This window comes from Schistosoma haematobium, chromosome ZW (genome assembly GCF_000699445.3).
Source record: "Schistosoma haematobium chromosome ZW, whole genome shotgun sequence".
Classification (NCBI taxonomy): domain Eukaryota; kingdom Metazoa; phylum Platyhelminthes; class Trematoda; order Strigeidida; family Schistosomatidae; genus Schistosoma; species Schistosoma haematobium.
The window spans coordinates 12,376,758-12,401,137 of record NC_067195.1 but is presented as its reverse complement, the minus strand read 5'-3'; the positions used below and the strand labels follow the sequence as shown (position 1 = coordinate 12,401,137).

Below are 24,380 nucleotides of genomic sequence, written 5' to 3'. Positions count from 1 at the left end.
CCATTAAAAACCTGGAAGCACTGGTCGGCCGTTTCGTCTTATTGTGGGACTCCTCAGCAGTGCGCATCCACGATCCCCCCAGCGAGATTCCAACACAGCACCTATCACTCTCGAGCGCGAAAGCTTAACCTCTACACTACTGAGCCGACATCTTACCGTGTTAATGTCTAACTTCAACCAACCCACGAAATTGAGCGGCCATCATCCATTGTACTGAGGTAGACACCAGTTTCTACCCGACACTGATTAGCTTCACTAGTCACGGCTTCTCACCACAATAGGACGAAATGGCCGTCCAGTGCTTCCAAGTTTTCAATGGTGGTCTAACATCAATCGGTTCATGATCTAAATCAAAAAATTGATATGTATTTATCGAGTAAATTAATCATCTTTTATGTCTACCAAATGAGACACTTTTTTCTCATAAATATTTCCTTATTCACCATACCAATTTAAACACACATTAATATTATTATTAACTTCTTTTTCCCCCTCTCTCTCACTCTAAGTATTCTGTTGCTCTTTTCTTCTATTCTCTTTTTGTGGTTATTAAAACTTAAATACCTTAAATTTTAATGGAGATGGTTGTTAGTTTTATTTATCCTTCCGTAATTTCTTTGTATGGATATGTATGAGTACGTGTGACTAGACCTAATTGTCCTAAACACGTTAATTAACATCTCTACTTCACCCTTTCCATCTCCCTCTTATCGCAACCACCCACACACCTAAACACACCCATACATAAATGCAAAACTAAAAAAGAGGATTAATCTTAGTGATCGCTTCATTTTCTCTCACTATTTCTCTCGTCTTGTTAATGATTCTACGCGCAATATAACTATATTATTATTATTATTATTAATACCATGATTAAAATTGTGTTTGTTGGTATTCTGTTACTGTAATAATAATAATAATAATAATAATAATAATAATAACATTACAATAACAGTGTGAATAAAGTTATTGACAATGCAAACGTAAATGTACTAATTTTATACGCCCAAAAATCAATCACTGAAAGTATATAACAGTATACAAAGGAGAAAAAACACAAATCGTCCGAAAAAAACAATAACTACGACAAGGACGACAATATTGCAAATGTATAATGATTATAAAACGGTTAAAAATAAATAAATGAGTAAATAAACGTAAGAAAATGACAGATAGATAGGTAGATAAACATACGTTCCGTTTCTTTATCCCAAATCGGAACTTTTTACACTTTAAATTAACGATCCTGAAGAGCGAATGAGTCTTAATTCCGATATTTTTGATGGGTAAAAATTTTAAAAAAAACAATACAACTTGTTGTTAAATACCGAAATTTATTGTCACCATTATTGTTCAACTTAATAGGTGCACAGAAATTTCAAATCTAAAATAAATACGAAATTGTTCTGTACTACTTGTATCTTCATATCATCGACATTCTAATGATCATTGTCATTTCAAAAAATTTAGCGAATGTAGATGATTGAAAATAAAAATCAACTAGGTTAGCCTTTTATTACTACTTCCTCCCTCTTCTTTTCTTGCTCTTCAGAGGAATAGTAAAGTAGACATTAGTTAGTGTTTTTACTTTCCCGTTGTTTATATTTCAAACTCAAACTGATCTATCTCTGTTGATATAATATATATCTTGAAAACTAAGCCTCAACATAGCGTATAGTTAAATTAGATAATGAATTATCTAATCGTTTGATATGTTTTCAAAAACTAGTAAATACAAATCAACGAAATTTTAGTGTCTAGACTAAATAATTCTGCCAAATCATAACCTTAATTATCAACCATTATGTCATATGACTACGGTATTAGATATACATTTTATTATCCTTCGTCATTACTGTAATATTTATTCATCCAAATTCTATTTGAGACTGATCCAATCATCGTGAGGTTTCATAGTAAGTAAAATTCCATGTTGCCAGTTCGTGTAAATGTAATGAACTACATTTTCAAGTCTGGTTATATTATGATGTTGGTGAGATATATGAACATTAGACCCCTAAGCTAACTCTTTAAATGGAAGTAGGTGTCTCATATAGGCTGTACCAGAATATCTTCATGATGCTTAACTGAGTCGGAGAATACTATCCACGGTTATACTACTATGTAATGCCGACACAAATTGAAGTTAACGAGGCAGGTTTATAGCAGAAACAGATCATTGTTATGCTCTGATTAATACTGCTTTGCATGTTGCCGTATAGAATATCCGGTCGAATAATTGTTTTCTGTAACATTATATCAAGGATTTAAAGTCTTAAATTTATAAATACTGACGTGAATAAAGAAACGATTAAGATAGTACACGTTGTTGAAAAGACCGAGCTAACATAAAATCAAGACCCAGCGTTTCCTGTCAATGAGCTCGAACCAACTGATGTCACAATGTAATGCACATAATGCTGAGTTAACCACACCAGTGACCACGTTACGACTCGTTAAATGGAATTCGAACAACAAGAAAAAAGACTAGACAAACATGGTATTAATCACTACATAATGATCAACTAATTGCAATCCGTCAATTAAAAGCTACTGAATGAATTTTTCTGTCTAAAACATCTCTTTCTTAATAACACTGTGGTACGATGAATAAAGTGACTTGACTACATAAACAAATGAAGGACGAAATATGGTAAGCAAATGACAGTTTTAATGGAGTTGCGTCGGGTGTGAGATAGTTAAACACCTTGTAGATTATGTTTCTTACTGTGATCATTGTGTTTACGACTCATAAATTTAATTTCAAGCACTGGACGGCTGTTTCGTCTTAGTATAGGACTCCATTGTCCTACTGAGAAGCCGTCACTAATTCAGTCCAACCATGTCGGGTGTGAGATAGTTACACACTGAAAACGATGGAAGATGGTCGCACAATATCATGGATTGTTTCAAGTCAAACATTAACACTGTTTGATATGAACTCAATAGCCTATAGGTTAACAGTTCGTTAGCGAAACCGAGAATGCTGGGTTCGGTTCTCGCGTGTGGGGTCGTGGATGTTCACTGCTCAGGAGTCTATGCTAGGACGAAATAGCTGTCCAGTAATTTAAATTTTCCGATGTTGTTCTAACTCAAATCGGCTCAGGTTTTCAATAAAGTGATTTATTCAAACTACTTTACAATAAGTGCGACATGATAGTATTTGTAGTTTTATTCTGAACTGGTTGCGACCTTTGTTTACATCTATCGGTTGCATTTTGTCATATTATTATTATGTTCAAATGGAAACTTGTTAACAGGGAACGTCAGATCTAGGTTTTGTGTTGGTTGGCACTTTTAATTAAGTCACGTTTGAGATTTTGAGGTAATTGTTACTTACAGATGGATTAGGATCCGGATGATCTAGTTTCACAATCTAAAAAATTACCACTAACTATTTAAACTGAGATCAACTCGCTTTAGGATTTAGATGTTGACATTTGACTAACCACAGAGTAGTGACTGGCTTCGTATTTATTTTATCCCTTATTGTTGATCGATTTCTGTCTGTTAAGTTGGAATATTATTCAATAACTGCAGCCACATGACATCAAGAAAAGGACACGTGATATGTAGTCACTATGACTAGTGGACATATTGGATCTTTGTCGACTGAACTCATTTAGCCCTGAAAGAGATAAAAAACAGACATGATATCAGTCACCTCACATTGATCAATCGATTGTAAATACAGGTATATCAACTACTTACCCCCACTGAATATTTTTTAAAACATTATGGATGGGTGAAGCGATAATTGAGGGAAGTTCAGAAACAGATAACATGAATTATTTGAGTTGAAGCAAGAAATATGAAGCCTCATGATGAAAGCCGAGATTCTTCGGAAGTAACGACGCGATTGGATCCAAGTTGGACAGAAGAGGTTAGATTTGGGAGAGATGCTGCAGTACTCCGGTCACGAAGAGGAAAATGCACCGCACACTCAAGGACTTGCTCTGATGTTGTCCAAATAATCACGAAATGCACTTATAGGATGGGAATCTCACGGATCCAAGATCATCAAAGCATCTTTCAAAACAAGGAAGGAGGGAATCACAATTTATGTTATTCAATGTTATGCACCCACCAATGATAGCAATGACGACGATAAAAATCAGTTTTACGAGAGGCTGTGGTCAATCATAGCTAAGCGCCCGAGAAAGCACCTGACCATTCTTATGAGAGACTTAAACAACTTCCTATTCTTTCTATGTGCTGTCAATTTTTTTCTTCTTTATTATTTTGTTTACTTGAATCTTCATTTAACTGACCTTTATTAATTTTCATATAAAATGCCCTGACAAGTATATGTGTGACCAGATTGTTCGAAATGTATAACGCAAATAAGTCATGTTTTTCAGATCAACTCCGTCTTCTCATTGACCTGACGAGATGTAATTTCAGTTAGACTCATTTTAAAAACTGGCAAATATATGTGGGTTCCCTTAAGTTGTCACACCACGTAAGTACAATTATCGGGGTAGTAAAAGTTGTGATGGTACTGGTAGTAGTAGGAAACGTTACATATAAGCAATATGATTCTAGAAAAATGAATGAATTCGCAGGACAAATTATTATTTTTGGGATTGTTTCAAAACTCACTATCTGAAGGGAGATAAAGAGGGAATGAGTCGAAGACTCTGAGGTCGATTCTGAACTATGTTACCTAGAATCTCCTATCACTGTTCGAAGTTATCAGCCAAACAGTCAATGATTACATGGATTGTTGCTACGTCTTGGTCTGATCATCCCTAGCTTTATCTAACCTTGTTTGACATCAGCGAACATTACACTTCGATGTAAACAGTGATTGGGTATTCATTGTATGGTTCTGAACCACCTCATTCAATGAACATCCCACACCCTATCAGTCAATTCGCTATATTTATCTAGTACCTCCCATCTAGTCTCAGTATCCTGACATACGTGAATAACGATTTGAATTCATCTGCACGTAATTACTATCATGTTAAACATGACAAGAGGTAAAGTTACCTAAATAACAACCATCCAGATGAATAATATCATGAAAATGTTACAGAGACTAATCAGATTTACGAATTAAGTTTTGAAGTTAGTGTGTGTCCAATTATTAGTCTATAAAAGTTCTACTGGAAAAATGTGACACAATGATAGAGTTACATCAGTACTCATTGCTTATCCTTGAACGAGAACAACTGAACAAAAGTTTAACTATGTTAAATGATTGTAAAATTAATTTCTTCCATAGATAACATGTAAGACAGTGGTGGAGAAGATATAATAACATGAAAAACAAGCGAAAAATAACAGATTTTGCATACTTTTAACTCGTAACAAAAAGTATTAAACAGTACACTGTGACTAAGAATACAAATTTTATATTCATATGTTGTAGTGATTATAACTATATTTTTTAACTAGAAGAAATAATGTAAACAATCAAACTAGAGTTTTTTCCATAAAAATTAATAATGTGAATGTTGTCTAGTTTAATGACCATAGAGGTAAAAGTCGTATTGTTTTAATAAAAATATATCTCATTATTTATGGCCGCTAAATTTTGACGATAATGTTAACGATGACGCTGTCGGAAGGGATGGAAAAAGTGACAAGTATTTTTAAGTAATAAATTCATTTGATTTTCAATAAAGTTTGGATATTATTGTAGGCCAACAAATTAGTTTATTTCATCCTATATTTTATGCATTGATTCGTAGTACGAGATTGAGTTATCATGTTGTTAATATTGGAGACTGAATTTTAAACATTTTTTCTTGGTATGTGTATCCTATGCAGATTGTCGCAAAGTAGCTATTATATCATAAATTACTTAGAAAACGTCAAGGTAATTTTCAGAAGATCCACATATTTTAGTTCCCAATATCAATACCGGAATAACTCAAACACTTGCTTATACCAATGTAAATAAAATATTCGTTCAACAAGTTACTGACTAACCAAACTCACTACCTCCGTGGATACCACGTTAATGTTTCAAGTGAAGGTGTTGCATTTAAATCTCAGCGTGAATAGCAACACTGGGATATGGAAGATACATCTAGGCGATGAGTCCCAAAAAGGATAAAGTGCTCGTCCATCTGTCCTCCATAAATTTCTTATTTAAAGTATTAGAAACTGGTCATTCTGCTGACTGCTTATTCTCTTTATTTCCTTAGTTGGCTAGCATGAATTCACTGATTTTTGGTGAATTATCGTTATTCATCATAACTTCAACTAGGACAATCAACAGCCAAATCATCATAAATACACAGTACTTCTATATATTTTAGTCACTAGTGGATCAATTAAAAAACCAAATTTTAGTTAATAATCACCTCATAAATTACTTAAGACAACGTCAATTTCTCAAATAATATTTAAAAAATAAAAGATAATTAAACTGGCTTTTCTTTGTTCGTCAACATCTACCTTCTCATTGACTTTGTAAGAGTAAAAGCAACTGAATAATACACGTCCACAAATGCATACATAATTTGTGTTTCTCTTATGCCAGCATAAAAGACTTATAATTAATTACTTGTCAGATTCCCATATCTGAGTTAATTCTTATGTAGATTTTTTCTTCAAATAATAATTTCCAAGCTTCTCCATCTATTCTGTTGTCGTTTTTTGCGTTCACTTCGATTATCCGGAAGTAAAAAAGCGTTAAAATGCATAAAACTTCTTGATGAATATGACTGGGAAATGAATACAAAGTAATATATGTTTTTGTGTATGTATATTTTGGGAAGTATAATATGGAAAAGAAAGTTTTGTCTTGACTTTTTCTAATGATTAACCATTTTTCTTTTATGAGATAATTTGCTACTCATTAGATTTTGAAATTTTTGACCAATTAGTTTCCATTAATGCGATGTTCTATTTTTGATGGCAACAGTCTGAAAACGTTAAATCTGCCCTTAAAGTTAATTGATATTCACCAGTAATTCTAATACAATGAATGCTCTCTATCAGGGATAAGAGTGTGAGTCTCCAAGTGTCACAGTTTGGAAAGCAAATACTAAATTGTTCTGACCGCCACTTATCTATTTTATGATCGAGATATATACAGCGAAAAATAAACCTTAGATCTATTGGTTGATAAATAACTTACGAAATCCGAACATAGATACCATTTACATGTTAATGGATTAAGATCACGTTTATTTTGTTCTAAGAAATTCATGTATGGGTATATCGTTGTGTCATATAAAACCATTTATTTTGCCTACTGGTTATGCCGTCCTCAAGTATACGTTCATTTTAGGCTAATTTCATTTACTCAAATTTGTAAATAATCATTACTCAGTCACAATAAAGTCAAATAATTGGTTATACATATCCCACAATTCATAACATCCACTGTCCGATAGAATATGATGTTTAAGCTCATTAATCATTGAATGGAGATTATTATTGTGTAATCTAGTTTCTCGTGTTGTATGAATTCTTATAATTAAATAACCATACAGCTTCACTAAACATTATGTTATACCGCCATATATATATTCAACAATATAACATGAAATAAATCACATTGATTAAAAAGTCTATTTCTTTAGATTAAATAAATTTGTATTTTATTTTGAAATAATGAAAATAAAAGTTTTATTTAGTTTACTTTTTATATGAAATTGCGAGCTAAATATCACTTTGTAGATTATGTTTCTTACTGTGATCATTGTGTTTACGACTCATAAATTTAATTTCAAGCACTGGACGGCTGTTTCGTCTTAGTATAGGACTCCATTGTCCTACTGAGAAGCCGTCACTAATTCAGTCCAACCATGTCGGGTGTGAGATAGTTACACACTGAAAACGATGGAAGATGGTCGCACAATATCATGGATTGTTTCAAGTCAAACATTAACACTGTTTGATATGAACTCAATAGCCTATAGGTTAACAGTTCGTTAGCGAAACCGAGAATGCTGGGTTCGGTTCTCGCGTGTGGGGTCGTGGATGTTCACTGCTCAGGAGTCTATGCTAGGACGAAATAGCTGTCCAGTAATTTAAATTTTCCGATGTTGTTCTAACTTAAATCGGCTCAGGATTTCAACGAGATCCAGGAAAATTCCAGTGTTGCACCATTGAATTACAACCCAATTGTACCAGCAGTTAAGCGACTTTCGTGTAACCTTAAGGTCCTGGATTTGAGCACTGACTGGGTCTTGAGTCCTATTCCCTGAAAATGAAAGAGATGTTTAATGTTTCCTGGTTTTCTATGGTACTTCAAATACGGTAAATCTGTGACTTACAAATTCTAGAATACATTAAACAATCTGAGGAAGAATAATCAACTAATAAATTTGAAAATAATTTTCATCAGTCTAGTTATAGTTTTACCATTCTTTTGAATCTGCCAGTACCGTGTTCACCCATAAATTTATCACCAGCAGTTGAAGCAAGGACATTCAAATGTTGCGGTGTTTTCGTCAACCTTCGACAAATAGGATAGAATTCAATAATGCATATTTCTGACTTTAACCAATTAGCAATATAACATGACGATCATCAACCTGTGTCAGTTGTGATGAATATCAGCTTGATGGTTTGAAGGTATCATAATTGTTTGAAACCTAAATGTATTTGAGTTTTATCAGTGATAGTTCAGAATAAGAATGAAAAAATTGTCCAGTGACCTTTGGTAGTCCAATAATTACTCGGACATAAATCTTATATCTCGAAATTATTTATTAAATAAAAGATGACACCTGTTCAACACACTTCATTCGTTCAATGGTTTATCTACATATATATTTTGATGATGTATTTTGTACTAGTCAGAAGATTTACTAATTAATTTCAGTATTATCGTTTCCACTGTATGCATTCTGTTTACTCTTCCTTCCCCTATATGACATATATCAAACAAAATTGTTGTATGAAATTTTCAAACCAAAAACTTAGGTGAGAAGAGATAAAGTTGTAAAAGACAAAGATTTAACTATTCAGGAAACATCACATTCAGATATTATGCAACGACTTGTTAGACGTTATTTATTCAAAATGGAAAGAGAAAATGATGATAAAGGTTAGTTTTGCATTGCTATTAATTTATGTGAAATTTTGTAGAAATTTGTTTAATTTGTATGTAGTATTCACTATAAATTAATCTCATTTGGTTTATCATTAAATACCAGCGAACAGCAATTCCGACCTGGTATAGGGCTCAAGTGGTGAGGGGGTGTGAACGATGGAATCCAGACGAGTTGTCACAAACGGCATTAAATGATCGCTTCACCATATCTCAAATCGGTTGATGTTGGAATCGTACCTTGGGTTGGTGACCCAACAACTCACTGTGATTATCGAGGCTCCTGAGTTCGAACTCTGAATGGATTGTGAGTGCACACCGGGGTGAGATCCTGTTGCTATAACGAAGTAGCTGTCCAGTACCCCCTGGTTTTTGGAAGTACGCCAAACAGGATCAGTCTGTGACAAATACTACCTACAAATTAAAATATGCGTTTTTGAGTTGATATTTCAAATGATGAAATTTTAATTTTATTGTAATAAACATAATGTTTTAGGAAGTAACCAGTGATAATGAATCATCGACATAAAGAAATTTCATGGTGGTTTCGAGCTCCTCAACAGTGTACACTAACTGTCTGAGAAATAATCAAGCTCAAAACCTTCATTTTTTGAGGCGATAACTGTAATATCCACCAATGAATTAAGATCGGTGAAGTATCATTTCTCACGGGATTGAAATATCGATATAGCACAATCCTTATTCACTATCGGTAACAGAAATCGATTTACTTCTAACTATAAAAGACAAAGGTTCTCACTGGAGCTTCAACAAATTTACTTATTCATTATGTAGAAATGCGAAACATCAAATCTCGTTGTTCTACTCTCCATTAGCTTTACAACTATAACAATAGACACTGTTTAATCTTTTCTAAATATGACATTTTAGAAACATTACTGATGGATACTAGTGGAGTATAACTAAGACTTAAAAATATACATCGAATTACTTGGTTATATTCCAATAAATTACATGATTCTAGAAACTAGACAATATATTACAGGTTCGATCGAAAAAAGACGTTTTTAAACTGATCACAATACAAACTCATGAAAATATTATTATTATTCCGTTTATCAACTTTATTTTGATTGCCGTATGGGAGTGATACAGTTCTACAATAACGTTAGAGTAAGAAAGACAATGGAAGTTTCGCAATTGAATCAAAACGAATCCCCCTGAGCTGTAAACCTTCTATATTATTTCATTATCTTTTCTAAATTGACTGGTGTTAAGAAATTACGTATTAATAAGCAACAAAAATACTGTTTGCCACATATTAATGTAACGAGTTAATACGACTGAGATTATAGTACCTTCTAACTAGATACTTAATCGATAATACTACACTGGAACTGAGATCGCGTTGTACAGAATAAACGATTCGTCACCAAATACACAGAAGCAGAGCATAGAATAGACAATATATTACATAACACATTTATTAGCAGTTTACACTCAATGAGGTTCGGAGAAATCAGGTACAAAGTAGAAACCACATATTAAGTAACTAGTAAGCGGAATTTTTGTCTGTCTACGATCAGCGGCGAGACATATGTAACTCCCACTAACCACAGATGACTATTTTCATCTAATCTAAAGACAAAAGCTGCACATATTTATAATGGTAGCGTCAACTTCTACCAAAGAGGTAATCGTCATTAATATCCGTGAAAAAACAACACAGTGATGATCACTCAATTAAGTATAACCACATTTTTCAAAACAATATACTGTAGATAAACAAACTGACATATTGAGTGAGACATCTTTCATACAAATTAGCCACTAAATCATAACCAATCGCATATGATTTGTTGTGTAGTTAAGTAGTTGTAGACAACGGATGGGTGAAGTCTATAGTAGTATACTTTTTTTATTAATTAATACCTTTTGGTGTATGCACAATAATATTGGTAACATTTATCTCCTTTCAGAGAATCAAACGTGAAGTTCACACATCATCTCAGTCAAACGTAATTACCACAGGGTTACTCAAACCACCACTTATCTCTTTTAAAAATTAGCTATTTACAATAATAATGAAAAATAATCAATATTATAGTGTTAAGAACTTAAACTAGATATCTTGATGTTTATTATCACATGTTAGTTAGTTGCAATTTAAATAACTCAATGATAACATTTCTGTCTGTAACCCTGAGTGATATGTCTCAAATTTTTGCAAGAGCATCAATCTACTGAAGTGTATTAATTCACTTTGCTTAGTAGAGACAACTCACATAAAGTGTAATGATCATATGTTGAAAAATATACTACACTAATATAAAATATAATCAGAAAACCATTTTAGTGATTTATTTAAAAGATTGTATGTATGTAAATACTGAGAAATGAGAACACTATTTAGTCGAATTAACAAGCAGACAAAATGAAAAGGCTAAATATATAAAAATGGCAAAAGTTTTAAGAACTGAACTACTTATCACCTTCCCAGTATCACCGCCACACCAAAACCTCAACCTCTCATTTCAATGCGTACTTTTACAACTTAAAAATTTCGATTTTTTATGGTTGAAATATTTCCTCATATATATTTAGTAATTTTGTTTATTGACACACTTGAATGAAGATATTTATACGAATTTAAAAAAACCATAAATAACCTATTCACTATTAATAATACTAATAGCATTATTATAATTTAATACCATCCACTCATAAAATATCTTCAATGTCGCGATGAAAATTTATTATTATAGTAGTAAATTTATGTACTTAAAACATTTAAGAATATTTTATGACTATACATTGTGCTAATTGTTGGTGATAATGATGGTGGATATAATAATAATAATAATAATAATAATGAAGAAGAACTTGAATTCAATTTTGCAACTTTGTTTCATTGAAACTTTTAATAATTTACAACTACTTAAAGTATGGGCTTACGCCTTTATACTCAATCATCCTGGGCAAACCTAGATAATTTACTTTCATAATATTTCGTAACAAATAAAATCTTAAGATATTTGTTTTGCGTTTATTTTTCATAGTTAAATATTTTTATTCTTTTAAAAGGATACCAGACATTTTAATGTATAATATGCTTTATCATGAATAAAACAATGTGATTTTCTCTAGGGATGAATGTTTTTTTTTCATATGCATATAACACAAATCCTTGACACTAACTTCCTAGATGCCACTGACATTTTCCAAATACTCTTAAACTTGAGCTTCAAAAGGTAGAGAAATGCATGAAATAAAAATAAAAACTGTACTTCGAGAGTGAATTATGTACAAAAACAAGCTCATTTATAAGCTCATGTCTAACTTTGACCTTTCAGAAGCTTACGGAAATACATAAAATTTAATTACAGAATAAATATTTATCTAATTGATAATAAACAATCCTCAAATGTTCTAAATATTTCTGAGAGATTTCTATTCAATGTTGACTGAAAGAATTATTTTCAGATGTTTCTAGGCTTACGGAAGCTTGATTTAAGAATTATTAGGAGTTTCAAAAATATTTATGACTGATTTTATTTTGTATTACACATTAAATCTCATCCGAGTTTATTTCATTTAATCTAAACTAAAAAATAGATCAATTTGAAGTTATAGTATAAATTGTTTTTAAATGATTATCATATATTAATTCAGTCAAATAGTATTTGATTTTATTCAAAGACCGCAATTTCTCTAATGAGAATAATATCAGAATTATGAATTATTTAATTTTTTTATAGCAGATTGATTTCCACTTAACATAGTCTAACACTCTACATAAACCATGAATAAGAAAATTGTTATCCCAAACCTCCATCTCAAAACTCAATGTAGATTACACTGAGTTTGATTTATTTCAAAAATGTCAACTCTATAAGTCATAAAGGTCACAGTTATTGGCATTCAATAAGTATAATTACCCTTTTTTTTAAATGAAACATAATAGTAATTAAATTATGGTGGACCAAAAAAATATATTAACTCAAAAATAGCAATAAAGTTATTACGTCCAAATGTTAATGTTATACTATATCAGTTATAAGTTATAAACACAAATAAAACAGACGTTACTTAAATCGGCAGGCTTGTGCGTGTTCGGGTTGCGTTTGGTACCAGAATCCACAATTACAGATAATTGATAATTCCGATGAGGTTGTTATGGTTGCAGTAATATAGCCAAACGTAGAATATAATGTAAGTGTGGCTGCAGTCTATAAATGTAGATAATAGATATTTCAGAGTTCAGTTACCATAATGACAGGTAATGGAGAACGAGCGACGTGTGTATAGTAGTGTAATTACGAGCAGTTACCAGCGTGTGTCATGCTATGAGTGTTACACAACGTAACAAAGTATGTTCAAGGTCATACACTTAAACAACATGTACAATCATTTTGTGGAGAATTAACAAGATAAATGCAAATAATATCATAAACTATTTACAAAATAATTTTGTCGTACCCATCTCCACAAAATAGATACAATCAAACTGAGTTTTAATAACGGTTTGTCCCTCAAATTCTGTTTTTTTCCAGCTAAGTTACGTTTATTATTCTGCTAAACTATATTAATCTTAGGGTGATTGTTCTACGAAAATTATATGATTTAAGTTAGTTAACTTCACGAATTGGTTTTTACCGGTCAAGCATCAACAATTTAAGTTATAAGACAACAAAGTCGTACTAGTGTAAGACTCTTCAGTATCACTCATCCATAACCAAATCTGGCATTAAACCAACTGACAATTGAACCTCGCGTTCAATCTATTATCTTTAGATAGATGAGCTCGGATTCAGTATTTCACATTGCTAACTGCAGTCAATTTTTAATAGTGAGTAGTTCCTGTTCATTCACATCAAGATAACATCTATCACACGCTTAATACGACTAGATTTTACCAGTCATAACTTCTTGATAAAGCTTTATAAATTCTAGTTAAATTTAACCACTAATACACACATGGTTATCATTAAATTTTACGACCGTTTGAAGCTTACATTATTACTGTTTATATGAATTAAATTACAATAGTTCACTTATGAAATCAGTTGCAACTTGTTTTTAGTTCCAAACTTCTTTTTTGAATATACATAAAAATAATTAAAAATTTCATAGTCATGGTTAAAGACAGTGTTGTGAATCTTATCATTTTGATTATCTCACCTTAAAACATTTGCGACAATGTCTAATATGAGCAGAGATGGATGGTAGCTAGCAGTGAAATCCAGGAAACGCGTTTCTTCCTATTTGGGACTTGCCAGATGGGTGTACCTGTATCTCAGATTTGATGTTCAATTCAGAACTCCAGTATGTCTAATACAACGTTGTCTCCAAAATAATCAATAATCCTGAAATAATTACTTACATTATAAATATTCTTAAACGCTCAAGTATTACGCTAGGTCAACTTCACTGTAGACTGACAATTTCATTTCGCTTATTAAATTTTTCTATGAAAAACATACATGAATTACCACTTATTAGCATATTAATGAAAGAGATTTATCTAATGTAATTCTCATAGGAAGTATTATATTACATGTTTGCGACTTAAAATTTTATATTATCGACATCATGAACAAATCGAAACTAGATGGCCGTTGGAAACCTCAAAGCACTAGATTATTTATTCGTCGTAATATAGTACTCCGCAGAAGTGCACATCCATGACCCCGTGGTTGTTTCCATGCAAAATATGTAGCCTCTAATTGCTCTCACTGTCTTTTAAATTATTCTTATCAGTCATTGACAAAATGGACATCTCTTTGATCTCTATAGAACTTAGATGCCAAATCCAGTAAGAACTGTTGAAAACTCACAAAGAATAAAAGCCGCTTCTCATGAACAAAATGTATTATGTCAGTAGATATTTCCAACCCAGTATATTAACAATTCTTTATATCCCTAAGATTTGTTACTTATTCTTTATTTTACAAGGTTGTTTAGATCAACATTGGGGTGCATATTTAGCCAACTGACAAGTCCTGAACAGGACGAAGCACGCGTCCTGGATTCTTCTGCCCATAACTATCTAACTCTGTTTGAAATATTCTTTATTTTAACAGATACCCACGGTCTGTAATTATATATAAAAGATTAATACAACAATTTTAAGCACGCATCTAGTTAAACACAAAAAAATTAAACAGTAACAAAATAGCTTTTAATAAAAATAGGTGGTGGCTTGCAGTGGAATTCAGTTTCATTTTTACCTATATAAGACTCTTTAACCTGATGTATTGGCACCTAAATGTTGATTTTGCTTCTAGTTCCTTCCCACTGCTGACAAAAACTTATGACGTTGAGACTATAATGTATGGGCAACCTTTGAGTGACAACAAAGTGACCTTAGGAGTGTTTACCTACTTACTAAGGCTAAATGAAGGTTGTAAAGCAGTTTGAAAAATAAGGATTATGATTCACAATTGATGGTTATGGTTAAGAATTAGATTTACGGTTTTTTTTCATGAACTAATATTAGCTAAAATGCCAAGACGCTATTTGGTCAAGTGGGTGAGTGAATCTAGCACCAAAATCCATGAACTCTTATCCTAAATATGAATGGTTCATCCCATAAATTATAGTTTCGCCCTTATGACTAATGGTAATGTCAAGGTAATCAGCTGAAGAAGTAAATGTATCAATAGAGACCAGTAAATTGTAGTCTGTAACACCAAAAGAGGTAAAATATTAACCCCTATAAATAAATTGTTTAAAAAAAGTTCTTAAAATAATCAGTCACATTCACGTTGACTTTATTTATCATCATGGACTGATATTATCACATATGGTTATATGCAGTAGTCTGCTACGGATAAATCCACTGCAACCTGGCCCAATATTCTGTCAAAAAGACATAAATCCAGGTAAATTTATGGCTTGAGATGAAATCTTCAGTACATTTTACACTAAAATACACAGCTTTCATTCACTAACGAACAGATTAATAACGAAAAGTCCTAAGTATGACATGTTTAAGGCACACGACAGTATTGAAGTTTACCTCAGTCACATTATTTGGTGAGAATCAAACACTTCTGACTAAACATTTGCTTCATCCTGATTTACGTAACTCGTAATCACACCTGGAATCTAAGCGTGTTGTCTGTTTCAATTTGTATATATATATATATATATATTTCAAAACTGATTAAGAATTCCAAATTACGATTAGAGTATTAGGCAAAATACGAGGTGTATCTTTGACATAATTCTTACTTAATTTGTATATCAAAGTACATTTTAGAAAGACTGATTCTCAATTGTTATCAACATATCTGAAATATCACGTTCCATTACTTTCATTTGTACATTTGAAAACTAATTAATTATTTATCCCTAAATATATTTTACTTGTCAATCACATCCGCGAACAGAGTCAGATATATATAAGTTAATGAGTACAGAACTATTGCAGATTGTCAAATATTAATCATTTAACATCTCACTTATGCTATAATTTAGAAGTGCATTTGCGGACGATTCTAATATTTGATAAACTGATAATATATATTCAAATACGAATTGTGTCCACAGTGTATAACGGAAAGATAGATGCCAAAAATTGATGAACAGTGGGAAAAAATAGGAATATTGTGAAGTTATTTACAATTAATGTACGAAAATAAATTCTCAACTATTTGTAGCAGACCTTTATAAATTACATCATTCAGCTGAGAAAGTCTAAAAAATCAATGCATACTATGAAACGTGATAATATTACAAAATTCCCATAATTTATGAAACAGGTTAAGCGACCGTCTGGAGAAAAAAACTTTACGGATTCGTGAGATTAGTATAACATTAAAACAAATTTCTTTAGAGAAATTCTGCCGATCCTTGCCTTCACGAATGCATCAGATCCTCATTGTTCATCGATGATGCTTCTCAGGTACATGAAAGATTCTACATCTTCCAGAGATTCTCTATCAAGAATGATTGCGTTGGTGTTCTCTGTGTTACATTTGAGGATCTTGCTTACCGGCACAGCCTAAGTGAGGACAACTTCCTTCTTCCTCTGGTGGTCAACTGCATTATGGAGACCTCAAAATCTGACGGGAAACACGGAATACAATAGACAGCTCGGAATCATCTGGACGATTCGGACTTCGCAAATGATCTGGCCCTTCCATCCCATACACATCTACAAATGCAGGTGAAGACAGCCAGTGTGGCAGAAGCCTCTGCATCTGTAGGCCTAAACATACACATGGGGAAAACCAAGGTCCTCAAATACAACACACACAACACCAATCCAATAACACTTGATGGGGAAGCTGTGGAATCTTTCACGTACCTGAGAAGCATCATCGACGAACATGGAGGATCTGATGCAGTCGTAAAGGCAAGGATTGGCAAAGTAAGCTCAGCATTCCTACAATTCAGGAATATATGGGACTCAAAACGACTGTCAACCAATATCAAAGTCAGAATCTTCAATACGAACGTCAAGACATTTCTACTGTATGGAGCTGAAACCTGGAGAACTACTAAAATCATCACCAAGAGAGTACAAGTATTTACAAACAGTTGTCCGTGGAGGATACTCAATATCCGTTGGCCGGATACCATCAGCAACAGCCTACTGTGGGAGAGGACAAACCAGCTTCCATCTGAGGAGGAAATTAGGGAACGACGTTGGAAGTGGATAGGACGAACATTGATGAAATCACCAAACTGCATCACGATGCAAGCACTTACCCGGAATTCTGAAGGGAAACAGAAAAGAGGAGGGCCGAAGAACACATTACATCGAGAATTGGAAGCAGACATCAAAAGGGTGAATAGCGATTGTAGAGAACTGTAAATGATTGCCCAGGATAGTGTTGGATGGAGAGTGCTGTTGGTCAGCCTATGCCTCTCCATGTGTGGTAAGAGGAATAAGTAAGTAATCTTATTTGTGTTGAATTAGATCGTAGTCAGGTTATAACTCATTCGTATGAAACCACCGATAATCTAAATTAAGGTAAGATGAGCTATTACATATTGTATTTTTTTATTAACCTGTTTTGTATCATTCAAATTCGTATCCGATACTTCGATCTCTTCATTTTTATCTATCTAGATGGACAAAAGATTCCTGAATGTTCATTCCTACTAAATGAACCGTTTTAGACTTACAAATTCATTCTGACAATGGAAATTTTTCTACCTTATATCACTTCCGGTAGTGTAATGCAGTCATCTCACGTGCATGTGAATTGGTATAAATGTATCCGAGTGTATGTGTGTGTATATGATTGTATAACCATGAATGTTTCACAGTATGCTGTGACAAATTTAGTTTCCTAACAGGTGAATTTATGAGTCAATTTAAACTAGACCACTTTTGGAAACCTGTAAGTACTGGACGGCAGTTTCATCCTAGTATGAATGAAACATATACAAAATGTGTAGTATACTTTACGAACTGACTTTTAATGATTTAAGTAATCTGTTGTACATTTCAACGTGTAGACAATGTGTGAAATTATTGTTTATGATAAATTTGAAGATAACACTCTCTGCCTATTGACAATAATTGAGGTACCAAGTTAAAATAAAAGAAGACACCAGATAGTTGTTTAGCTCAAATTTAGTGCTCCTCCAAATCATACATCCACTATTCTACGGGACAATGAGCTTGGAACATTAAGCTCTGATGATGAGTAAAATATCCTTGAACCACTAAGTTAGCATACGAAAGGTTTATATTTGCAATTTTAGTCAGTTAACGATATACAGCTACCCCTATTAAACGTAATCAGTGTTAACAATCTCATTCTCAAAAGGGATTAAAAACAGAACCGAATAGTCAGTGATAAAATGAATTCATAGTTCCCCACAGATGACATTCAAGTATAATCAGTCAATTGCCTAAGACACGATCAACAGAATTCGACTAGGAAAACATGACACTCGTCACTATTCAGTGATTAATCAGTTGTAACTGAACGAGGCTTGTTAAGTATCTTGTCATATACTTCCCACAGGTTTTTTACTGGATCAATGGATGGAAGTTTAGTTTAATATCAACAATGTTAAAGGTCAAAAATAACATACAAATTCCAATATCGCGAATGCATTACCTGGTTATCTTTTAGAGAACCTTACAATATTAATTACTTTTCATTTGTCCTTCGTCTTAAAATCCACATCCTTCTGAGTTATAGTATTACTTTATTCTGTAGCATATTTAAATTTAAAAGCCATAAACCAATGAAACATAAAGATATTACTTATCACACCGTTGTTAGTATTCACTAACGATAAATCCTAAATTAAAATATGACAGGTATCTGTTTTTCCCTGATATTCAACAGTTCTTTAGCTGACGTTATTCTTCGAAAAAAGATAGCAAAATTCTCAGTGAACTAATATTTTGGCAAGTCCCCTACCTTAAATTAATGAGACATCCTGGAAAGACTGTATAATGATCTATTTTTTATCCATTTAATGTGAAAGAGCTGATAAAGGTAAGATATATGATGGAAAGTTTACTTAGCTTACATGGTCAATTAGCTCACATTGATAGCATTAAGAGTTTAAATAATCAAGTGAACAGAAAACTATAATTTAACATAATCAAATTAGTAAATTATTTCACTGTACACTTAATAAACTACCAGCCAGTTTTCATAATGGGACGAAATCGATTTTGTTCAGTACATTACAGTTACACTGGTATATTATGATTTTTTGCCCCGTATTTCATATTCATGAGAGTATAAATCATAAAGTTCTTATTACCTGAAAACCCTCAGGCCAGTTCATACATTTAAAATAATTTGAATGAGATTGGTTTCTTTAATGAATAGTAGATTATTAGTGTAAGGGGTTTATTGTTTACATCACTACTTGACATCAATGAGATAACTTCTGATAACTAAAAAGTACAAGACACTTGTTTCACCATACTTTAGAGCTCCTCAGCTATGCATAGGGAGTCTCACAACAGAACGAAACACACGTTCGGTTCTTCTTGGTTTTTAGTACCCATTTAATAAAGGTTAATTCATTGTGTAAACTATAAAATAGATATAATTCATTTTGTATTGGTTGTTTGAATCTTCCCATTGATGTTTAGGACTGCAATTAAATTAAAACTTCACCCCATTGCACAAGCTAGTGGCTATCTAAACTCATTAACTAAATGAGTCACGCGATGTTGTTTGAAGCTAACAGTACTGGGTTTGAGTCACGGAATGAACATCAACTCTGAAATGCAGGTACATCCGAATGATGAGTCCTAAATAGGACGAAACGCACGTTCTGGATTCCATTGCTAGCCACCATCCATCTCTGCTCATAAAATAGTTGTTTTTACTTGAACTGTAGAGTAAAACAGAATGAAAAATCTTTCAAAAAAATCTCCATCCTACAAAGAAGCTCTTCTTGAACAAGGTTCTAATTTGTGTATTTATTTATTCTATCTAAACTAGCAGAAAAATACAAAGAATTACCATATGTACGTACAGAGGATATGACAGGCAATATGGAAGCTTTTCTGAATGCATATGGTGATCCAAATCAGACTGTGCAATTTGCTGGTAAGCTTTCTAAAAACAATATTCATACTGTCTGTATATGTATTTCACATCATGATTGAAAATTACTAAGTCTGAAACGACTTTTTCCCCATGGATTGACTCTAGTTAAATTCTCAATGGGAAGCTACACTTCATCGAATCAAGTGTGTTTAGACTGAGATGCTTTCCCATGAATAATTTAAGATATAGGTCTTCATTAAAGCTTTGTATGTGTAATCTATTGAATTTAGACATAGTTTCCTGTAAGGTATCGTAATCGTAGGAAGATAGTAATGTCCTGGGTGAAGTTACGGATGTACAGGTTTGAGGAGTCACAGAGTAAAATGAAATAACTGTTGAGTGTTCATAATGTTTTGGAAAAATTTACATGCATTATCAGTTAGTCAGTGATGAAAAACATTGTTCTACATTACGAATTGACTGAAGACACGTGAAAAAATTATCAAATATTCAATAAATAATTAGATTGGTCTGTAAAATATACAAACTGGAAATTAAATCAAACTTCACAAAAACCCTTTAACTAAACTAGAATAATCAGCTCACTAGTGACTTAATTCAGGATAAGTTCCTGAAGTTGTATTGTAAAGTTGAGACTAGTAGAGTTCAAGCATTTTGGAAGTAAAACATTTATCCCAAATGCTATTGTATAGTCTTAGAGCTTTACTCTAAATTTACTGTTATTGGAATTGTGCCATTGCTTATCTGTCAGCTAGTTTTAAAGGTCAAATTTTTGTATAAAACCTCGAAGTCATGGATTCAATCTCAGTCAGGGTTAAAGGTATTACATTTCTGAAGATTTTCATATTAAGACAAAACAATAAATTAGTTCTACCTAGTTTAACATGATTCTTTAAATCAAACCGATACTCTACAACTACTGCAGTGAACAAGAATACAGGCGGGGACAACCAGATGTATTTGAACAGAAAATTACAGAACATCTTAGTAGAATCTGAGAACCGTACAGTAAATACCTCATTTCTGAGATATCAGTCAACTGTCTCAGACTTCATTATTCCTTTGTTTTCACACCAATCATTCTCTGTTCTCGTTCTCTTTTCTATGGTCTTCTTAACCTTCTGCCGCCAGACATTTCACTTTCGATTTATGAAACATATTACTAACATCTATCGAAATCAGTAGCACACACCACACTACAACTTAAAAATAGCACAGTTAGAACTTCAATTATAGTTTAAAATGAAAATATTTAAGATTAAATTAACGGTGACTTGTATTACCAAAGTAAACAGTATGATTTTTGACTGACATATTGATATATACGTAAACAGGAACTTGATAAACTGTCTATGGATAGTCCTAGTGTATAAATACGATAAAAAGTTGCAAGAATCTCATGTATTGTACGTATTGATTAGATATGCTTAAATTTATTTTAGTGTTACATTTTTTTATCATGTGACTGAATCTCGTGTCAGTAATACAGGCTTTGATTGATGTTATTATGAAACATTAGTTTAAGTAAGATCCAGAAAGTAATTTAATGGATATATTTTTCTAAAAAATGACAATTATTAAATTTCATAGAATAATTCACTGAGTATAATTAGAAATTAGAAAACAAAATTCATGAGCTTGAAGTATACAAAAAGCTGAAGATATTTAGAAACTGTTTCACTCCTACATTACCATGGATATTGTCTTTGACGAGGTGTTAGTTGATTGAAGGCAGACGACAGTAAACCGTGGACTCACATTTTTGGCTAGTTGACACTTTTCAGTAAAGCCTATCTTTAATCTCGAAGAAATTGGTGTCGCCTGCTGGACTCAATCTCGTGTCACTCAGATTCACCATTAAAGAAGTTACTACAGAGCTATTTGTAACGCGATTGGCCTTTTGTAGGACTAAGATATTTGTAGTCGATCGATTAATACTAGTTATTACTCAGTGACTAATTAATTGTATCTATCGATGAATAATGTACAGATAATTGTTTATCATTGACTTCATCAAACTACAAGTTCATTAAAATCATTAGCCCTGTTTTAAAAATTTTAATTTTGTTATAGGGAGTGTTATGTATTCGTGCTATACACTAATAAGAATTTGTTTATATATATACTTGTCAATCCATCTACATATAAGAACTAAATGAAGGTTAATTAAGTAGTTCAATAAATATAAAGTGATGATTGGAAATCAGGGAAAGAAAAAAATACCATATTGTATGGGAAGAATAGGAAATTGATACATTACCATAAGGATTAAAATGCATTAAACATTACCAGAGTAAATATGTAACATTCCTCAAATCAATTCCGTCTTTTCATTACACTATCGAAATACATTTTCTTATTTGTTGTAGAAAAAGTTGTTATCCAGTTCAAATCTAAATTCTAATACGAACTAGCAAGTATTAAAATGATATTTCGTCAGAATTGTACACATACAATCACGAATGATGTAGATATGATAACTTTAAATTGATAAGTCAGTTTTCAATGATCTACATTTATAATTTCGAGCGATTCATCTTACGACGCGGCAATCATTCCCACTCTTCAATAAAAAAAACTATCTTGACCCCAAGATGATTTAACATCAATAGTAATAAGTACAGCCAGACTAACATCATGAAGGCGCCAAAGATGGCGCAGATTGGCATAAGCCACTCTGACTTTCACTATACGTGCATTGATCTCATTACTCACGCCACCACCAGCACTTATGCAGCTACCCAGATACACGAAATTCTCGACTACTTCTATCTGCCCACCATCCAGGGTGAGTACAGAATTAGAATCCTGCCAGTCTTGTAAAAGTACTTTGCACTTCGAAGGTGCAAAGCTGATACCATACCTATGGACACTAATTGCCAACTGATTAAGTGCGGATTGCATGGCTTGAGCATTATCGCTCAGTAAGACAACATCATCCGCATACTCAAGGTCGAGAAGTCTTTCTCCAGGCAACAGATCTACACTGTCATTACTTACATCCATCAGGGCTGTTTCCAGAATGTCATCGATGGCAAAGTTGAGGAGGAATGTTGAGATTGTGCAACCCTGTCTAACCCCACTGCTCGAATGGAACAATGGAGAAAGGTGGTTGTATGCCCTCACTCTGCCTGAGGTGTTTGTATATAGGGCTTTTAGGATTATAATAAACTTCTCAGGCACACCCTCCTTCAACAGACAATCACAAAGAACAGTCCTGTCCAACGAATCGAAGGCAGCTCTGATGTCAAGAAACACTACGATTGTTGGCCTTTGATAAGTATGGCGGTGTTCTAACATTTGGCGGAGGGTGAAGATATGATCAATACATCCTCGAGCAGAACGAAAACCAACCTGCTCCTTGCGAGTCAATCTTTCTCGGGTTTTGAGCAACCTACGAAGTACGACGGAAGCCAATAGCTTGGACGCAATCGGAAGTAGACTTATCCCCCGATAGTTGTTACAGGAACGACGTGAACCCTTTTTAAAGATAGGGACAACTATCGACTCATTCCATGACATTGGTACACTCTCTAGCTCCCAAACCTTTGTAAGCAACGTCGTCAATTCCTTAGTCAGAAAGTCACCACCATCTTTAAAAAGAGCTGGAGGTAAGTCATCTGGGCCAGGTGATTTGTAGCGCTTCAAGGGTTGGAGTTCCTTGTGGACTTCCGCCTCATTTGGTGGATCAGTCGTCACCGGCCATGGAGGGCAGGACAGTCTGACCGATGTTGCCGGAGCAGCAGGCCAGTTGAACTGCTCTTCGAAAAATTCTGCCCATCGTCCAAGACGTCGATGGATGTTAGTGATTGGCATCCCATCATCCTCGCAGATTGTTTCACTCACACCAAACTTCGTGTTGCCAGTGGCTCGGATGAGTTGGAAGAGCTTCC

At 33.2% G+C, this 24,380-nt stretch overlaps 1 protein-coding gene across 1 annotated transcript in view; it reads left to right on the top strand.

Annotated features, from left to right (window-relative positions):
• The window catches only part of TRPC7 (Short transient receptor putative channel 7), a 158,665-nt gene that overhangs the window by 121,323 nt on the left and 12,962 nt on the right, over positions 1 to 24,380 (top strand). Inside the window, exons 13-14 of the mRNA XM_051210426.1 lie at positions 8,893 to 9,016; positions 20,422 to 20,526. Of these exons, the coding sequence (XP_051070417.1) occupies positions 8,893 to 9,016; positions 20,422 to 20,526 (229 nt within the window). The remainder of the gene's footprint in view (positions 1 to 8,892; positions 9,017 to 20,421; positions 20,527 to 24,380) is intronic.